The sequence below is a fragment of the Rhinatrema bivittatum genome, chromosome 4 (genome assembly GCF_901001135.1).
Source record: "Rhinatrema bivittatum chromosome 4, aRhiBiv1.1, whole genome shotgun sequence".
NCBI classification, from domain to species: domain Eukaryota; kingdom Metazoa; phylum Chordata; class Amphibia; order Gymnophiona; family Rhinatrematidae; genus Rhinatrema; species Rhinatrema bivittatum.
Window position 1 is genome coordinate 357,240,983 of NC_042618.1, and position 18,162 is coordinate 357,259,144.

The following is an 18,162-nucleotide window of genomic DNA, read 5'->3' on the forward strand; positions in this document are numbered from 1 at the left end:
GAGCCTACGGTGGATACAACAGTTACTGAGTACATGGGAACTCCCACCTCAGGAGTCGGCGCAGGCAGAGCGCTTGGAGGTGGCAGTGGCCTATGGGGTGGATGCCTTATACCACCTTCTCCGTACCTCCTCCAGAACTATGGTATCAGCGGTGTCAGCAAGGAGGCTCCTATGATCGCGCAATTAGTTGGCTGATGTTTCCTCTAAGGCTCAGCTTGGGGCTCTCTCTTTTAAGGGCAAGCTTTTGATTGGAGGATACTTGGAGCAGTTGATAAAATCCTTGGGCAAAATACATTTCATAAGCTACCTGAGGATAAACCTAGGGGATCCAAAGGTTTTCTCCCAACCTGCTCTCACTTTCGGGGGCAGAGACGCTTCCGCCAGAGCATGGCGGCAGGTCTGGGCCAACGGCAGACTTTGGGGAGGTCACAGTCCTGGTCTCAGTCCTTTCGAGGGTGTCGAGCGAGCTGAGATGGGACAGGTCAAGGTTCCCTCAGGGCCAAGTCCTCCCAATGAGATTCGGCCAACCCATTCCTCCCTTCCTATCATTGGTGGACAGATGTCTTTTCTACGAGGAATGGGTCAAGATTACTTCAGATCAGTGGGTTCTAAGCATCATAGAACATGGCTATACTTTAAAATTTGCTCACCCTCTTCAAGACCTATTTATGATATCTCCCTGTGGTTTACCGATGAAGGAGAAAATTGTTCGGCAGATCCTCCACAGGAGTGCCTAGGGGCTATTGTCCCCGTTCCCTGGGAAGAGCGTGAAGTAAGGCATTATTCCATCTATTTTATGGTACCAAAGAAGGAAGACTCCTACCAACCAATTCTGGCTCTCAAGGCTCTCAAAGTACCACATTTTCTGATGGAGACCCTGCACTCAGTTATAGTGGCAGTGCGCAGCAGGGCGTTCCTGGCCTCCTTGGATCTGCCGTAAGCATATCTACATATCAGTATCTGCAAGGACCATCAAAGTTTTCTGAGCTTCATTGTCCTCAGAAGGCATTTCCAGTTTTGTGCCCTCCCATTCGGTCTAACTACGGTGCCCTGCACTTGCACCAAGGTGATGATGGTGGTGGCAGCAGGCCTCCAGAGGGAGGGAGTGTTGGTTCACCCATACCTGGACGACTGGCTTATTCGAGAAAAGTCGGTAGAACTCTGCGAGCAGGCGGTGACGAAGGTCTTGTATCATCTGAGGTTCCTCAGTTGGGTCGTCAATCAGGCCAAGAGTCATCTTCACCCTACTCAGATCATGGACTTCTTAGGAGCACGATTCAATACCCAGATGGGCAAGGTCTTCCTGATGGAGGAATGAATCGACAAAATACAGACGCAAGTACATCGCTTCTTGGAAGTTTCTGTGCCCAGAGTCTGGGATTATTTGCAGGTCCTTGGATCCATGGCGTTCACTCTGGAATTGGTCCCGTGGGCTTTTGCTCATATGAGGTCTTTACAGACAGCGTTGTTGTCCCATTGGGATCCGAGGTCGGAGAAGTTTCAGATTCCCCTACTGCTCACAGAGTCCGCTAGGTCCAGTCTTGGTTAGTGGCTTGTCCAACAACACTTGAGGCATGGGGTGGACCTCGAGGTGCCTCAGTGGGTGATAGTGACCATGGACGCCAGCCTCTCAGGTTGGGGAGCAGTGTACCAAAACCAGTCAGCCCAGGGACAATGGTCAACAGAAGAAGCACAGTGGTCCATCAATCGACTGGAAACCAGGGTAGTGTGGCTGGCATTACAGAGTTTTCTCCCACTCTTGCACAACTGGGCAGTATGAGTACTGTCAGACAATGCGATGGCAGTGGCCTACATCAGCAGTCAAGGAGGAACCAAAAATCGTCCGGTAGCTCTTGAAGCGAAGCAGCTAATGGCCCGAGTGGAACAATATCCAGCATTATTGGCAGCATCCCCCATAGCAGGGACCGACAATGTGCAAGCAGATTTTCTCAGCCGTCAAAGACTGGAGCCTGGAGAGTGGGAACTGTCATTAGAAGTGATTTCCTTCATCTCACGCAGATGGGGTATCCCTCATTTCAATTTGATGGCAACTCGAACAAATGCCAAGGCACCCCATTTCTACAGTTTCAGAAGAGAACATAGCGCAGAAGGGGTTGATGTCCTAGTACTCCCATGGCCGCACAATATTCTGCTTTATGTGTTTCCACCATGGCCTCTGATTGGCAAACTTCTAAGGAGGATAGAAGTCCACCCAAGGCAGGTAATCCTTGTGGCACCAGAGTGGCCCCAGAGGCCCTGGTTTGCCGATCTAGTCAAACTCGTAGTGGATGGACCTCTACATCTGAGTCATATTCCAAACTTACTGCATCAAGGCCCTATATTTTTTGACCAAGTGGATTGCTTCTGCTAGCGGCTTGGCTTTTGAAAGGAAGCGCCTAAGGAAGAAGGGCTATCCGGAAGATATTATTACCACCCTGCTGCAAGCTCGGGAGACATCTACCTCTTTGACTTATGTTCGGGTTTGGAAGGTCTTCAAATCTTGGTGCCGCGAGCATGGTGCCTTTCCTCGGCAGGCTTTGGTGGCGCAGATTCTAGCTTTCTGCCTCAGCAAAGGGTTGTCATTTAATTCCCTTTGTGTGCAGGTTGCGGAGTTGGGATGCTTGAGAGGTAAACTTCACGGGGTGCCATTGGCGGCACATCCTGATGTGGTACATTTCCTACGGAGGGTGAAGCATTTGAATCCCTCAGTTTGCCCGGTATGTCCATCTTGGGGCCTTAATCTGGTTCTCAGAGTCTTGTGTGAAGCTCCTTTTGAACCTTTCAGGAAGTCCATCCTGAAAGATTTAATTCTAAAGACAGTGTTTTTGGTGGTGATATCCTCAGCTTGGAGGGTTTCAGAACTTCAAGCCCTCTCATGCAGGGAACCTTTTTTACACATTTCTGATTCTGGTGTTTCCTTCCAGGTGGTTCCCTCCTTTTTGCCTAAGGTTGTCTCTGCTTTCCACTTAAATCAATCGTGGAGCTTCCTGCCTTTCCTAATGTCGAGAGAGATGTACCTCATGCCAGAGAATTGAGATGACTGGATGTCAGGAGGGTTCTGTTGTGTTATCTAGAGATCATTAATCCTTTTTGGGTTTCGGATCATCTCTTTGTGTTACGGAGTAGCTCTAAGAAGGGTCATAAGGCATCAAAAGCGAACATAGCCAGTTGGTTGAAGGAAACTATTGCTTCCGCTTACATTTGTTGCGGTTGGCCTGTCCCAGATGGTCTAAAAGCTCATTCGATCCGGTCGCAGGTCGCTTCCTGGGCTGAATGTCAGTTAGTCTCACCACAAGAAATTTGCAGACTTGTAAGCCCTTGCATACTTTTGCCAGGCACTACCGGTTGGACGTCCAGGCTCTGGATGTCAACCATTTCGGGGACAGTGTTCTTCGAGCAGAACTCTCAAGGTCCCACCCCGGATAGGGAAGCTTGGGTACATTCCAGCAATCTGGACTGATCCGGGTACGTACAGGGACAGGAAAATTGGTTCTTACCTGCTAATTTTTGTTCCTGTAGTACCACGGATCAGTCCAGATGCCCGCCCATTGAGGGTGACCGGAATTTTTTTGGAAGCCCGCTCGATCTGTCCTTACAGTATTATAGGTGCAGTACCAGCTGAAGAAGGGCACAGGTTTTTCCTTTATTCTGTTCCCAGTTTCCCATGTACATAGTTAGTTGGGTCATTTCTTCTTGTCCTTTGCTTGACCTATACTTGGACTGTTTGATTTTATCTGAAGAGATGCAGGTGGCACACTGGTTTAAGAGTGGGGGCTCTTGAAGTTTTTCTCTGTCAATCTGCTGGAAGGGAGGCAAAACCCAGCAGTCTGCACTGATCTGTGGTACTACACGAATGAAAATTAGCAGGTAAGAACCAATTTTCCTTTACTCACTAGTCACTGTGTATTCTGTAACTAAAATTACATTCAGTATTATAAATTTAGCAAATGCCCATGATGTAACATGCGCAGCTTAGAATTCTATTATGACACATAAGAGGTCACTGACCTGTGTATGCATAAGTAATTACAAAGTAATTGTTGTATTATAGCATGTGTTAATTAACAGCACTCTGGAATGGGTTGCAGAATTTTCAGCCCTGACTGTGCCCTGTCCATTTTCTAGGTCCCTATTCAGCAATACATGTCTAACCTGGGGAGGCTTAAGCTTTGAATCATGATCAGTTTGACTGAATTAGGGGGTAGGCAGGCACCCAAAAATCTTCTCAAGCAGCCAGATCTTTGTTCCCCAATACAAGGTTAATTTATAGAAAAAACACTTTTCATAAACTGCATACCCCAGTTTATCCTTTGGATTCTCTGGGGATCCCAGAAGGTGAAAAAAAATCAGTGGGTGGATATAGATTACTCCCCATGCCTAAATTAAAATGCTATGGATAAGAAAGAAAAAAAAACTTTAGCACTTCAAAGTATTTCACAAAAGCTGTTTCATAAATCACAAAAGATGGTACAGATTTGAATTATAAATATGGGAGATTGGTTCTTGTTATTCACCCTGAGAAAGGTTTCTGGTTCTAAACTGAACTGTCAGCTCTGTAAATTACTATCAGGCCGATTCAGTAAAGTCCGCGGGAGAGCGGACGAACGCCCACTCTCCCGGCGCGCGCACCGGCAAAGGGCCGGTGCGCGCGATTCTGTATTTAAATTAAGTGGCGCGGTAAAAACGGGGAAAAGGAGGCGCTAGGGACACTAGCGTGTCCCTAGCGCCTCCTTTTTGACGGGAGCGGCGGCTGTCAGTGGGTTTGACAGCCGACACTCAATTTTGCCGGCGTTGGTTCTCGAGCCCGCTGACAGCCACGGGCTCGGAAACCGGACACCGGCAAAATTGAGCGTCCAGTTTTCGGCCCGACAGCCGCGGACCGAATTCAAATTTATTTATTTATTTATTTTACTTTTTTTACTTTTTGGGACCTCCGACTTAATATCGCTATGATATTAAGTCGGAGGGTGCACAGAAAAGCAGTTTTTACTGCTTTTCTGTGCACCCTCCCGGCGCCGGAAGAAATTAGCGCCGACCTTTGGGTCGGCGCTAATTTCTGAAAGTAAAATGTGTGGCTTGGCTGCACATTTTACTTTCTGTATCCCGTGCGCATACCTAATAGAGCCCTCAACATGCATTTGCATGTTGAGGGCGCTATTAGGTGCCGCAGGTTGGACGCGTGCGTCCAATAGCAGGCTAACAGTGCGCTAACAGTGCGCTCCAATAGCAGGCTAACAGTGCGCTCCGTCGGATGTGATTTGTGAAAATAGATTTTGTGATGTATTCTCTGAAGTATCTAAGGGGCAGGGTCTTTTTATTATGTATGTTTTAGCAGTTTCCTCTGGCTTTCTACCGATTAAATGGTGCAGTTTTGTGCCAGTTCCTTAATGTCTCCATAATATTGGGCAGATGATCTGTCACCATCCTGCTTCCTCCTTATACCAACTTAAGATCATAGACTTTCTTTCAGTTGTGCTAAGGAACTTTGATGAGCTGGCAGCATAACTTCCAAAGTGCCTATAAAGGGAAAAAGAAGGATCACAAAATATCATGGCAAAAAAAAATAGTCCAATGGAAATATTTAACAGTACTATGTTTCAGAATTCATTTAGCAACAGGTCTAACCCAGGATGTTTTATCGTTCCCTTTCTAGCCAAGCATATGACTTTGGAAATGTCCAGGTAAAGATCTTTTTCAACAATTAATTGCTGGAAAATTTAGAGCAATTGCCATGCTTACATTTTGTTTTTAACCTTTGTCCTGTCTCTTCGTTTGCTGTTGAATTAAACACCATGAAATGTTTCCTTAGCCCTCAATTCTGTGAAATTTGAAGGTGTGCAAGAAACTCACACATAGGAGTATTTCAGGGTCAGATTTATCTGTTTGCCCTAGGTGCCAGAGCAGAGCATGGGGGGGGTTGTGTCTTCCTCCAAGTATGCATCGTGCTGAAATGGGTGCTGCCTCCTCTATCCTGGCAGAGTTTCCCTGAGTGGCAGTGCCTCCTCAGCCCGCTCCCGTAAAAGCACAGAAGGCTTACAGGCCAGCATCAGGTGGAGCACTGTAAACCAGAATCACCATTGGCCTGCCCTGGCACCTGTAAGGGGGGAGGGTCCGACAGAATGCCGCTGATCAGGCTAAGCAGCACTTAGAAGAAAGCGTCACCAAGATGGAGGAGAAGGTGCCACCTTCACTGTGGAACCCCCTAGGCAGCTGCCAACTACACTTAGTAAGAAATCCAACCTGAGCATATCTTTTCTGAGAGAGATCTGAATACTCTGGAATCAGCCCATGTGAAAAAAAAAATTCAATGGTCTGGATATCTCCAGGTGTTCAGCCACTCACATGGCTCAGCAGCTGTGCAGAATAAAGGTCACGCACTTTTTAGGGCCAGGGATTTTTGCCTTGGGGAGGGGAAAGAGTCCATGTTATCTGTCTGGCCCAGCTTCCACAATAGTTTATTCTTGATTTTGTGCTTCATTCTGTATAAAACAGTTCTCCTGGCGTGATTATCTAAGCCTATAGTGTAGTCTCCACGTGTGGAAGCTTGGCTGCTCCACTGTTGGCTTTAGGGGAGGACAAACTGGACAGCCACCTGAGGCCCCACACTTTAGGGGACCCCCAACATTTTTCAGCACAGAATATGTTTATTATCAGTAATGTATTCAGATACTTTCCTTGCAGTTTTATAGAAAAGGTAAAGTGAAAATGAAATTAAAAAATGTCCAACATGCTTGTACAGGTCATCAAAACTCAGCCTCTATGGGTCCCCCAAATGACTTTCATACCCAGGGTCCCAACAGCCCTAAGGCTCATCTTTGTGAGATCGACTGCCACAGAAGTGTAGGAAAAAAAATGAGCCTGGGGTGCCCAGCGAGACCAAGTCGTGACCATCATTTGAAGGTCATGAAACAGAAAAAAATTACACACGTCCCTTTTACATTCTATAGGTATATGCTCACATATTCAACTTTTTAACATTTCTGTGTTTCTTTTAATCCTAGACCTGCAGCAGTGACAAGTTCTTTCAATGAGAAGCCACCGCCAGGGCAGAACAATGAGGCAGAATCACACTATGGTAAAGAAGCTCTCTTTGGCTAATTCATTTGCATATTCTTGTTTCCCAACAGAGGAAAAACAGGTTGTAAACCCATTTACAACCTACACAGCTTAAATTTAGCATTGTTATAGGTCTAATCTCCTTCAGTTTTGATTAGTGAAGTTTCTGATCTTAGCCTAGAATAACAAACCCCGGGTCCTATTTCTGAGCAGGTGAATCAGCAGTGCTTTAAGGATGTCTCAGTGGCTTCTTCATGGCCTTATTTATACCTACATTATTGAGCAGTCTGCCTTATGCCTTTTTATACTTACAGTAAGACAATGCTATTTTATCATAATCAATATTTCTGAGATTTTATTCTTTTTTTGCACGCAGAAAAATTGCTCTTCATTCATAGGGCCGTATTCAAAAAGAACCTTTTTCCCAATTCTGTGCCTACTGGTGGGGAAAAAAACTCTTAGGGCCGGATTTTAAAAAGTGTACACGTGCCGGGCCTATTTTAAAAAGGCCCTGCGACATGCGTAAAGCCCCGGGACTTGTGTAAGTCCTGGGGCTTGCAAAAAGGGGTAGGGCGGGGCAGGGGCGGGGCCATAGGCTCCAGACACAGTGGCCAACTGCTGCCGGCAGTAAGTTTGGAAACAAGAAAGAAAAAAAGAAAAAGGTAGGGGGAAAAGGGCGGGGGAGGTAAGGGAAGGGAAGGTGGGGTGGGGGGATAGGGAATGGGGGAAGACAGCGCAGCTCGGAGCGGGCTCGGCGCACGCAAGGTGCACGCATGTTATAAAATCAGGCGTACATGTGTGCGCGCCGGGTGGTGCATGCACATGCACGCCTGCACGTAACCTTTTAAAATCTACCCCTTATTGAATAACGCCCATATAATATTGTGTGTCATAAGACAACATTAGTGGACATTTTTTTGTTTTATTTTCAAAGCAACTTATGCGCAAAAATCCCTGTTTAAGTGGTGCTTTGAAAATCACTTAGAGGGTTATGCATGTAAAAGTAGTCATGAAACCCTATTTTGGGCATACGTTTAGCCTCAGTAGCAAGAGTTGAGGCATAGAAAGCACAGACTTACAACCACAACTAGCCGCCGCAACTCTTAAAATAATCTGACTGAAAAAGCTAGGTCCAGAGCCTTCAGAGGTGCAGCACTAGATCCATGGCATGCACTTCCCTCCTACCTACAAAGAATCAATGACTTGAGTTTTCCAGCGTCAACAGAATGCTGTCCACTGTAACTTATTCCCCTGATTGATATTGGCTAATAAAAAAGAAATTAGAAAATTAGAAAACAGAGAGACTTGAGAAACACCCAGGAGCAGGTATAACTTTCTACATGTGTATATGTACACACACATACCAGGACAACCTGCAAATTTTTAAAGCCAACTTTTGTGCACAGTTCCTTTTGAAAATTACCCTACACCTTGGAGTTTACAATCTGTTCAAGACAGACAGACAAGACACACAACAAGAAACAAGTAAGCGGCTTTGAGCTAAGATAGCAGGCCATGACTAGGTAGGATTATAGATGGGAACAAACTGAGGATCATCAAATATATATCATTTTATTAATCAGACTAGTATGTGGTTTATTTTTAAACCAGTTAACTCTATTAGTAAACCAACAGCACAAATTAGTAAGAACTGATTATCTTTTTATATTAAATCATATTAGAACTGAATTAGTAGCTTATTCTGTGCTTTGATGTTCAGTTTCAGCACCGACGTTTAATGAAGATGGGGAGAATCATGCTATAAAGGCAGCAGAAGAAAAGAAAGGTAAAAATAGCATTATTTAACGTAATAATGAGTTGGGTTTTTGCTATCAATTATATTTCCTAGGAATTTGAGGGTGCTTTTTAATATAACTTTGCAAAGATGGAAATAAGTTGTTGGTTAAAAGCTACCATAATGTGAGTACCACATGGCACAATGCAGGTTTTACCTTGTGGCTTTTCATGGTTGTGAGCAGGGCCGGCGCGTCCATTAGGCAAATTTTGGTGGTCGCCTAGGGCGCTGAGCCATAGGAGGTGCCGAAGAGCAGCCACGTGGTGCCGCAAGCAGGGCCTATCCCGCTTGCGGCAAAGAGAAATAGTACACGCAGTCTCTATCCCGCTTGCGGTACTATGTGGCTGCTCTTTGGCGCCCCCTACGGCTTGGCGCCCTGAGAAGCACACAGTCAGCGCTGAAATAGGTAGGGGGGGCGCAACTGGGGGGGGGCGCCCAATACCCTTTCACTATTAAATTCAGTAACACACAAACAATGCAACAGCAGGCAAAGGCCATGCATTTTCTTAAATATCTGACCAAAACTTTGCGATCCATGATCACAATCAAAGACTTCACTAGAACTCTAGGGATTTTCTGCAAATGGGGTTATTAGATCACAATAATAAGAACCCTGAAAGCTGGGGGAGAAATAGTTATATTAAGGACTTTTCTGTTGGACTCTGTGAGTTCTAAGGATCTCTTAATTCCTGTGTAGCATGTTTTTCAAGTATAAAACAAGATGTCCTCCTGGATGTACTATGAATTGTCAGGGATGCCAGATGACCAGGAGGAAGAATTTTGGCCAATCCTTGTTTTTCAGCTTATCTCCTAATGTATGGTGGTATTTGTAGTCCTGATTCTTGCATTTGAAATCGGTACAACAGGTACCACAATGCAATGGGAGGAGATGCTCAAAAGCCAGGACTGGCCTTAAGTCTCCCTTCAGAAATGGATCACTTTACAGATTTGGATTCAGCTAAACACTAACCATATTCTAACTTTGAAACACAATACTGGGTGCAGGCAATAGTAACAACTGCAGTCTTTCTACTTTTTATTGTATATGTTGAGTCAAGCAACTTTTGATAAGGGACATACTGGGGGGAAAAACAAGGGGCAAGCTTTAATTTTCTTTCTTAGTGAAATATGCCAGCATGGGCCAGCCTTGTGAATCAGGCCATGGCACTTCACGCTGTACCGCAGTAGATCTGTGGTCAGATTCCAAGTCCATTGTGGCCAGCAGGGCTTGGCCACAATGCAGAGGTAGTTATGCTCAGACCTGGAGAGGGGAGAACAGTGACAGCCAAAGAGCAGTACTAAGAGTGCACCTTGAAAGAAGCACCCATCAAGCTCTCAGACAGCAAGGGTTCTCTAGAGCCACCTAAGTATGCCATCTGAGGAAGGAGATATGAAAATGGAAGGTGAAAAAGGGTGCAAAATCTAAAAAATAAAATAAAATTCTAAAGCAAAAAAAAAACAACCAACAAACATTTTTTGAGGACAGAATGGAAAATTGTCAATATTTTGTGTATCAAGTGAGATAATGCCTTTCCTTTCCAAAGACAAATATAGACAATTTTTGTAATGAACACTTAAAAAATCTAGTTTTATGTAAAAGAGTGAATAATACCAAGGATATGTGGCTTTTCTTTTTTTTTTTTCCTATGATGCCAAATGGTATCTGCATATAACATACAAACACCGATAATACCTGCTTATACTAAACTAGCTTGTTTGTACAGTTGGTCTCCAAATATTCAGAAGAAATACTCCAGCATTCCACAACCTAGAAAATCCATTCTGGTATCACTGAGTGTAGATAGTGATCAAACTGGACTGTTTCAGGTTTTCATGTCATGATCCATAAAATCTATTAAAGCTTTCCATATCAACAGGAACTTGAAGTTGTAGGGCATTTCTATGTCTCTAGAGGGCCCAAAGCAATTTTCTCTTCTAGATAACAAAAGTACTACTACCATTTGAAAAGGCACAGCAAAAAGCGTGTTGTTGAAAACCTCTTCACTAGTAATACAATCGTTATTTTGGCCAGGCCTGGATCAATCGAACAATGAGGTGCAGTATGCAGAAGTTCAGCTGTCCATGCCTGATCCTCACAGAGGTAATTAACTAGATATGTATGTGCTTATATGTCATAGTGATAAGCCACGCTCCTCCCCCCTCTGAAATAATAGGATCTTTAAATTATTTATACCACCATTTTCCAGGGATTGTACAGGTACCAGGATGTGTAGTGTGTTTTGGCATTTCCTGTACGGCACAGGACTTCACATATCATGAATAACAGATAAAAGGTTTCTTATATACAGGATGTAGGGATTATCATACAAGAAGTAGGATTCTTTTCTTGTTATCTTCAGGACTGAGTCCTTCTAATCATAGTCCCAATTTTATGTGTAATTATCATGTATAATAAAATCCATTTTGATATATCCCTGTGAATGTGCGTACCTTCTGAAAAACACCTCACACCTTCACAGTAAATTATGCCAAGAAATGTGAAAACACACACACACACACACACACACGGAGGCTGATTTTTCAAAGGGTTTAGGCCCCTAACTTTTGGAGTTACAACCCTAAATTGGCCATTTTGAAAATTTACTGGAGCTGAGCTCTTAAATTTAGGCTCCCAGGAGTATAAAAAGTGGATGGATAAAGGGGTGGAGTTAGGTTGGGGAAAAATGTGAGGAGCTCAGCACTGATTTTCAGCACTAAGCAGCTAATTTAGGGGGCCATTTTCCAAAGGTATCGCACGCGAAAAGGGACTTTTTGCACGCGATATCTAAATCTGGGCGGAGCCCGCACCAGAAGGGGAAGACTTCGCTGACGGTGAAAGGTAAGAATCCTTATCGCCGCCAGTATCGCGCCCAATAGCACCACCTTTCACGCGCGTAGTTTTTTAAATCTGGCCCTTTGTGAACAGGCCTCACGACCAGCCCCAACTTAAAAAAAAAAAAGTGGTTTGCAGGAATGAGAATGGGCAAGGAAACTGTTAAAGGGAATGGATAGCTGGATGGGATGGAGAGAGGGGGAGTGATATTGTGTTTGTTCAGCATCTCCCTCCTACAATACTGCTGCTCTGCGATCCAGCACAGAAACTGCCACGGACTGGCCCTGGTTGAGAAACAGTGGTGTAAAACATCAGTCACAAATTTATGAAAATGGTCCATCTTCATTGATAGTTGCCCGAAAAACACCATTATCCAGATTGAAGAAAAGCTTCGACAAAGCCTGTGTTTTGACCTGAAATGTGTGCATTGAGTACAAAAATATATTTCCAATGGAGAATTCGTAGACTATAAAGCCAGGCTTCCCAAAGCTGAACTGGGGACTCTACAGCCAGTCAGGTTTTCAGGATATCTACCATGAATATGCATGAGATATATTTGCATAAACTGAATCTCCAGGGTATGGAAACTTGTCTCATGCATATTCATTGTGGATATCCTGAAAAATTGACTGACTGTGGGGTTCCGGGTCAGGTTTGGGAAGTACTGGTACAAGGGGGAATCCATTTTTGGGACAATGACCACATGGTATCTTTTACCTGCAGGCTTTGCACCAATTCTCAAAGTGAAAGTACATGCATCATTTCACTTTGAAACTTGCTTCTTTTCCTACGAGTAGATTTTGTGGAAAATATCTTCTGAATGACTGAAGTCCAAAAGGTTTTAAATCCATAGGAATTATTCACAAACAGGAAAAAAAATTGCTTAAAAAAAGTTTTGATGTTATTCTTTGTGATAAAATCAAATAAGAATATTGTCATAAAAAAAAAAAAAGAAAGGAGCCAACATGGAAATGTATATATATCCTCCAGATGAACAATCACGTAAAAATTCCCTAAAATGGACCCCCTGATGAAGCTTTTTACCAAGTGAATCATCGGCCGTGACTCATTTGTTTCGATTTATACGAACTCTTCATTTGAGACATTACTTTGCCACATGAACGTCCTTTCAAGATGCTTCTATTTTATGTAGGGCGTTGTTTATGATATTTAACCATAAGGAATTGGGAACTGTGATAAGAATTTTGAGAAATTTTATTCAGCACATATCAGCACGTAATTTGGCACACTATAGAAAGAAATAAGGTGGATGATTGTATAGATAAGGGCAGTTCATTGAAAGTTGAACACACTGTCTGGCTTGCTGACACCTTAGAAAATATTTAAAATAAAACAAGATTTGAATAATTTAATAATTATTGTTCATATTAGTAGCCTTTGTTTTTCAATGGATTTGTTTGGTTTCCCCCCCCCCCCCCTTTTTTTTTGGAGTATGTATCCTCCAGAACACGGGTGAGCAAACTGGGGGGGGCTTGAACATTTCTGAAGGGGGGGCACACTGACTGCTCAGTCAGGGAAGAAATAAATGGCTCTACTGTTGAGTCTTGGTGCTGTGGAGGCATTGCAGGCTCACGAGGGCGGGAGCTGCCAGCACATAGTGACATCATCTTTCAGTGGGCCAGCGACAGAGCTGCTTCTGACATGGCGGGTCCAGGTGAGGAACTGCTTACTCTGTGGCAGAAATGGACATGGGAACAGCCATTGAAGTATTCCTCAGCCCAGGAAGACCTGCCACCCTCAGGCCTCAGGCTGATAATAGTTGCCGCCTGCCGGGAGAAAAGAATGGTGATGCTGGGGAGGAGAATGTGCAAAAAGGCCAGAGGAAAAAACAAAACAAAACAACAATGTTGGGCAGTGTGGAATGGAGTTTTTCTCAGCTCCTAAAAAAATATGGCTGGCACCTAAGTTTTGGTTTTTTTTTTAAATTTCTGGTCCTTACCATTGTGTGGCCTGTGTGTGTCCGGATGCAGTGTGCTTTGGTCTGTGTGTGCGGTCTATGTCTTTGTATGTGATGTCTGTTTCCTGTGTCTCTCTCTGTGTCTGGGTGTGGTAGATCCGCCTGTTTTCGGGTGTGATGTATCTATGCCTCTCTTTGTGTCTGTTTGTGGTGTGCTGTCTAGGTGTAGTATGTCGGTGTGTCTGTTCCTGTCTGGTTGTTGGGTTTCTGTCTCAGTATGGGCTGCCTGTATCTGCGTGTGGGGTGTCTTTGTCTGTCTGGGTATGGGGTGACTGGATCTGTGTGGGGGATCTCTGTGTCTGTCAGTTTGTGGGTCTGTTGTCTGGGTATCTGTTTCGCTCTTGGTCTGGGTGTGGAGTGTCTGCATTTATTTGAGTATGAGATATCTGTTTCTTTCTGTATCCGTCTGTGTTCAGCATATCTGCCTCTCTGTACCTATGTATATGTGTGAGCTTACTCCTTTCAGCAACTTGAACAGAGACAAAATGAGAGCTTAGAGCCACTGCTAGGCATTGTGGCTGCTTGGTGAATACCCTTCATGTATTTGTGTGTGTGTATATATATATATATATCTGTAGAAAGAGAGTAACCCATCTTGTGGAGCTGCAACCAAGTGCATGAATGGAAGGGGGCCGCAGCTCAAAAGATTTTCTCACCCATGCTCTAGAAGGTAACGGTCACAAATTGTTGTGAAGAAGCAAGCGCAGTTGTATCCATTTCATTGTAATCGCAGGAAATGTCCCAACTGAGGTCATTTATTAGATATTTCCTGCGATTACAATGAAATGGATACATCTGCCCTTGTTTCTTTATGACAATTCGTGACCGTTACCTTCTTAAGGATGCATAAGTTTTTCCATCTTGGTTCCCATCTTGTGTTTTTTTGTTTTAAGTTTGGGGGAAGCAGATTTTTTTTTTCTTGCTTCTGAATAAATCCTATGGATTTAAAGCCTTTTGGATGTTGGTGATTATGCTCTTTAAGAATTCTCCATTTGAACTGCATTTTTTTGTACTTTGACACAGGCACTCTTTGCCAAAACACAGGCTATGTCAAAGCCTTCCTTCAGTCTGGATGATGGGATTTTGTTTTTTTATTTTTTAACTATTGATGAAGATGACCGCTTTTTGTTTGTGACTGATGTTCTGCACAATCTAATTTATTGTGAAGGTGTTCGGTATGTTTTGGAAGATATTTCAGTAGACAAAGACATATAAAGTTATTTCATTTCAAAATGGATTTTATTGCACACAATCTCCCATAAAAAATGGGACTATATGATTATAAGCACTTGGTTCTGAAGATAACGAGTAAAGACTCTACTGCTTGTATGACAGTCCCCACAAATGTAAAATCCACCGTTCATTATCTGTGAAGTCCTACATTGTACATTTCTTTAAGCACAAAAAAGCAGGCCTTTTCCAGAGAGAACAAGAGGTCACAGAATGAGGCTCAGGTGGGGCATACATCAGATGTTTTCACCGAAAGGGTGGGTCAAAACATGGAATAGATTCCCAGTGGAGGTGGTGGAAACAGAAACAATAACAGAACTTTCAAACACTTAGGCAAAGCTCAGTGGGATCAGAATTACTCCAGGAATGAAATTGGGCAGACTAGATGGGCCTAATGGTCTTTATCTATTATCATATTCTATGACAGCAGTAGGATTAGGATAGGGAAGTTGCAATATTGCAAATGGCCCACCCTTCATTCCCTCAAGAGCAGAGGCAAGGAGAAAGGTGGAGGGACACAATAAAGGAACTGCAGGGAAAGTAAGCACAACCCAGTGATGCTACAGGCCATGGGGCGGCTGGGTTGGTAGCAGCAGACTACAACTCCCCAGAGGCCAAGTGGGTCAGTGCCAGCAGGTTGCTGGGGGCTGAGTGCTTTCCAGGAAGGAGGCTGCATGTTTGGGCAAAACAGTTTTGGTAGCTGTTTAAATTATTACAAGTCTTGGTGGTAAGATACGGGAGTGATGGGTGCTGTACAAAGAGTGGCTTCTTATACGCTTATCTACCCAAGATGGCAGATAATCAGTGATGAAGAAGGAAAACATTTGCTTGGATAAGGGGTGATATCCTTCAAGTGGTCAAGCATCTATGGCTGGCAGCTGGGATATATCCTTGTAATATGGGCAAGGATAACCAGGCAGAATGGATAGACCAACTGGTCTTTTTCTGCTGTCATCTACCATGTTCCTAGGTTCAAATGAAGCCAACATATGCACGTGGCTCCTTCAGACTCTGCAGTCTGCCACACGATGTGGCTCAAGCATGGGTGACAAAATAGCCAGGTACCTTAGCAATAAGTGGTAATGTAGGACATTGGGCCTCACTGAAGCAGTGGCATAGCTCTGCTTAAACACACTCAACTGAAGGATTTCAGTAAGCAGCCTGGCCTAAAAAAACCTTCTCCGGGAGGAGTTCTAGAGGGAGAACCTCACCTGGGCTTGGAGATGGGGCGCTAAATCTAACTCTCGCACGGGAAACTCAGCAGCCCACATGAGCAGAGAGTGTGGAAAAAGCTGTAGTCCATAGCAATTGGGAAAGGACTGCGGTTCTCATCTACAGACCCAGAAGAGAAGGCAGCTGCTCTGGGCAGCGCTGGAAATGCTGTCTTGTAAGAGTAACTAGTAATTTGGATCATCTGGACAAATGGCTTATGGACACGATGGAAGGTAAAGAGGGAGAGGAAAACAGAGCCATAACTAAAATAAAATAAAATAAACTAGCAACAGTAACTAGTCCCCATCAAAATTTAACTAGTTACAGTAAAGTTACTTTTTCTTACTTGCTTGTCAAGGAGGGACTCTGTAACCATATGAATGTTCGGGTTTGGTTCTGTGTACACTGACGGCACTGTGGGAAAAAAAAACCAAACTATTACTACCCTTATTTAACTACATCATATTAGTAACTTTGGAAAAGAAACCACTGCACTGATTGTGAGATTTAGAGGTGACTGTAGGGGAAGTGTCATGCAAGAGTAAAATCCAGGGCTCTGTTTGTTACAAAGTTTCATGAAGCAAAAGAAAATGTGTACAAAAGGTGGGGGAACAAGGAAATAAATTGATTTTTTTTGCCCATACATTTTCCAGCCGCCGTAAAGAAGGAGACTGAAACAGTTTATAGTGAACTGAGCAAGGCTAAGCATGGTAAGTAAGCTAGAAAACAAATCAGATGAAGGTCATGGGCAGAAAGACAACAGATTCAGAGGGGCAAGGAGGGAAGGGGCAGATGGGGCAAGGTATTAAAAAAAAAAAAAGCACTGCAGTTATGAAGCTTCTTCCTGAGAGGTATTTAGGAACCCGTTTGGTAATTACCTGTCCAGGCAAGCAATAATAGAGCACAATGCACTGGTAAATTGCAAGGGAACCATCCTGCCCTGTATTATAGCCTCCCTACTAGTATTTCTCATTTTCGAATGCAGACTAAAATTTAAATCTACATCCCTTGCATGAATTTGCTCATTGGCAGCCCCTACATAGCCAAAGCCGGGAGCTCTCTTAAGCACAATCAGGCCGATGCAATACCGTGCACCAGCTGCAGCACATGGCTCAACCCGCAATTGGATGCGCGTTTCGGACACACATCCATAACCCCTGGATGCAAAACAGGGATTAGCACTTCCAAAACATGCATCCAATCGCGCGTGTAGATAATAGCGCTCATCACGTGCAAATAAATGTTGGCGAGGCTATTATCCATTCCTCCTCCCCATGCAAAAAACCTGGCTGTGCACAGGTTAGGAAAAGGGGCGCTCTAAAACTGAGCGTCTGTTTTCCTAGGTGGCTGACAGCCCCCTCTCCAGGGCGCCCGCTGCCAAGGAGGCGCTAGGGGTGCACAATTTCCCCTAGCACCTCCCTTGTACCGCAGCAGCCCATTTGCATTGGGTGCCCCAGAGAGGTGGATCGGAGCACGCTAAGGGGGCGGGCGCTCAATCATGAGCGCCCCTTTAACGCACACCGCTATTGCATCAGCCTGAATGCAAGTGTTGGAATGCGGTAGTAGTTACATTTCAGAGATCGAGATCGTACCCAACATACCCTGAGTTACGGGCAAGCTTCATTCCTGGCATGATGTGAACAAAAAACAAACCCATGTGGAGACACTGCCCGCAAATTTTTCAGTAGGGAACTACTATGCGAGCAGTGAATCTTTTTCATGCTTTAAAGCTTTGCTTCCAGAGAAACCCCAGCAGCTAAGCAATGGGGTTGAAGAATCCCTGTTAGTCACTTTATTTACACCACCTTTTTTTTTCCAGCTGTAAAATACTGTTTTCTGTCTTTATTTTATTTTTTTGGACTGTCTGTTTCCTTCTGCTGTTTTGGGTTTCCAGCTCAGTCGCAACCAGGGCTGGGAGCAGGCATTATGAGCCTTCATTTGCAACTACCCAGAAAAGGATGTGTGTGTGTGTGGGGGGGGGGGGGGGGAGCGGCTGGGTGTCTCCATTTTATTATTCCCCTCCCTCCCCTCCCCCATCTAGTTCAGTCATGGCAGGGA

The 18,162-nt window shown here is 44.3% G+C and overlaps 1 protein-coding gene across 8 annotated transcripts in view; it reads left to right on the forward strand.

Moving 5' to 3' along the window:
* Nucleotides 1-18,162, forward strand: part of PECAM1 (platelet and endothelial cell adhesion molecule 1) — a 127,028-nt gene that overhangs the window by 63,378 nt on the left and 45,488 nt on the right. For 2 of the 8 annotated variants that reach the window (XM_029600744.1, XM_029600743.1), the window contains exons 10-14: nt 5,654-5,681; nt 7,002-7,075; nt 8,777-8,842; nt 10,884-10,952; nt 16,758-16,814. In XM_029600744.1, coding sequence (XP_029456604.1) covers nt 5,654-5,681; nt 7,002-7,075; nt 8,777-8,842; nt 10,884-10,952; nt 16,758-16,814 — 294 coding nt within the window. Of the gene's footprint in view, nt 1-5,651; nt 5,682-7,001; nt 7,076-8,776; nt 8,843-10,883; nt 10,953-16,757; nt 16,815-18,162 lie in introns of those variants that run through there. The other 6 variants (XM_029600746.1, XM_029600745.1, XM_029600748.1 and 3 more) reach the window with 4 other exon arrangements.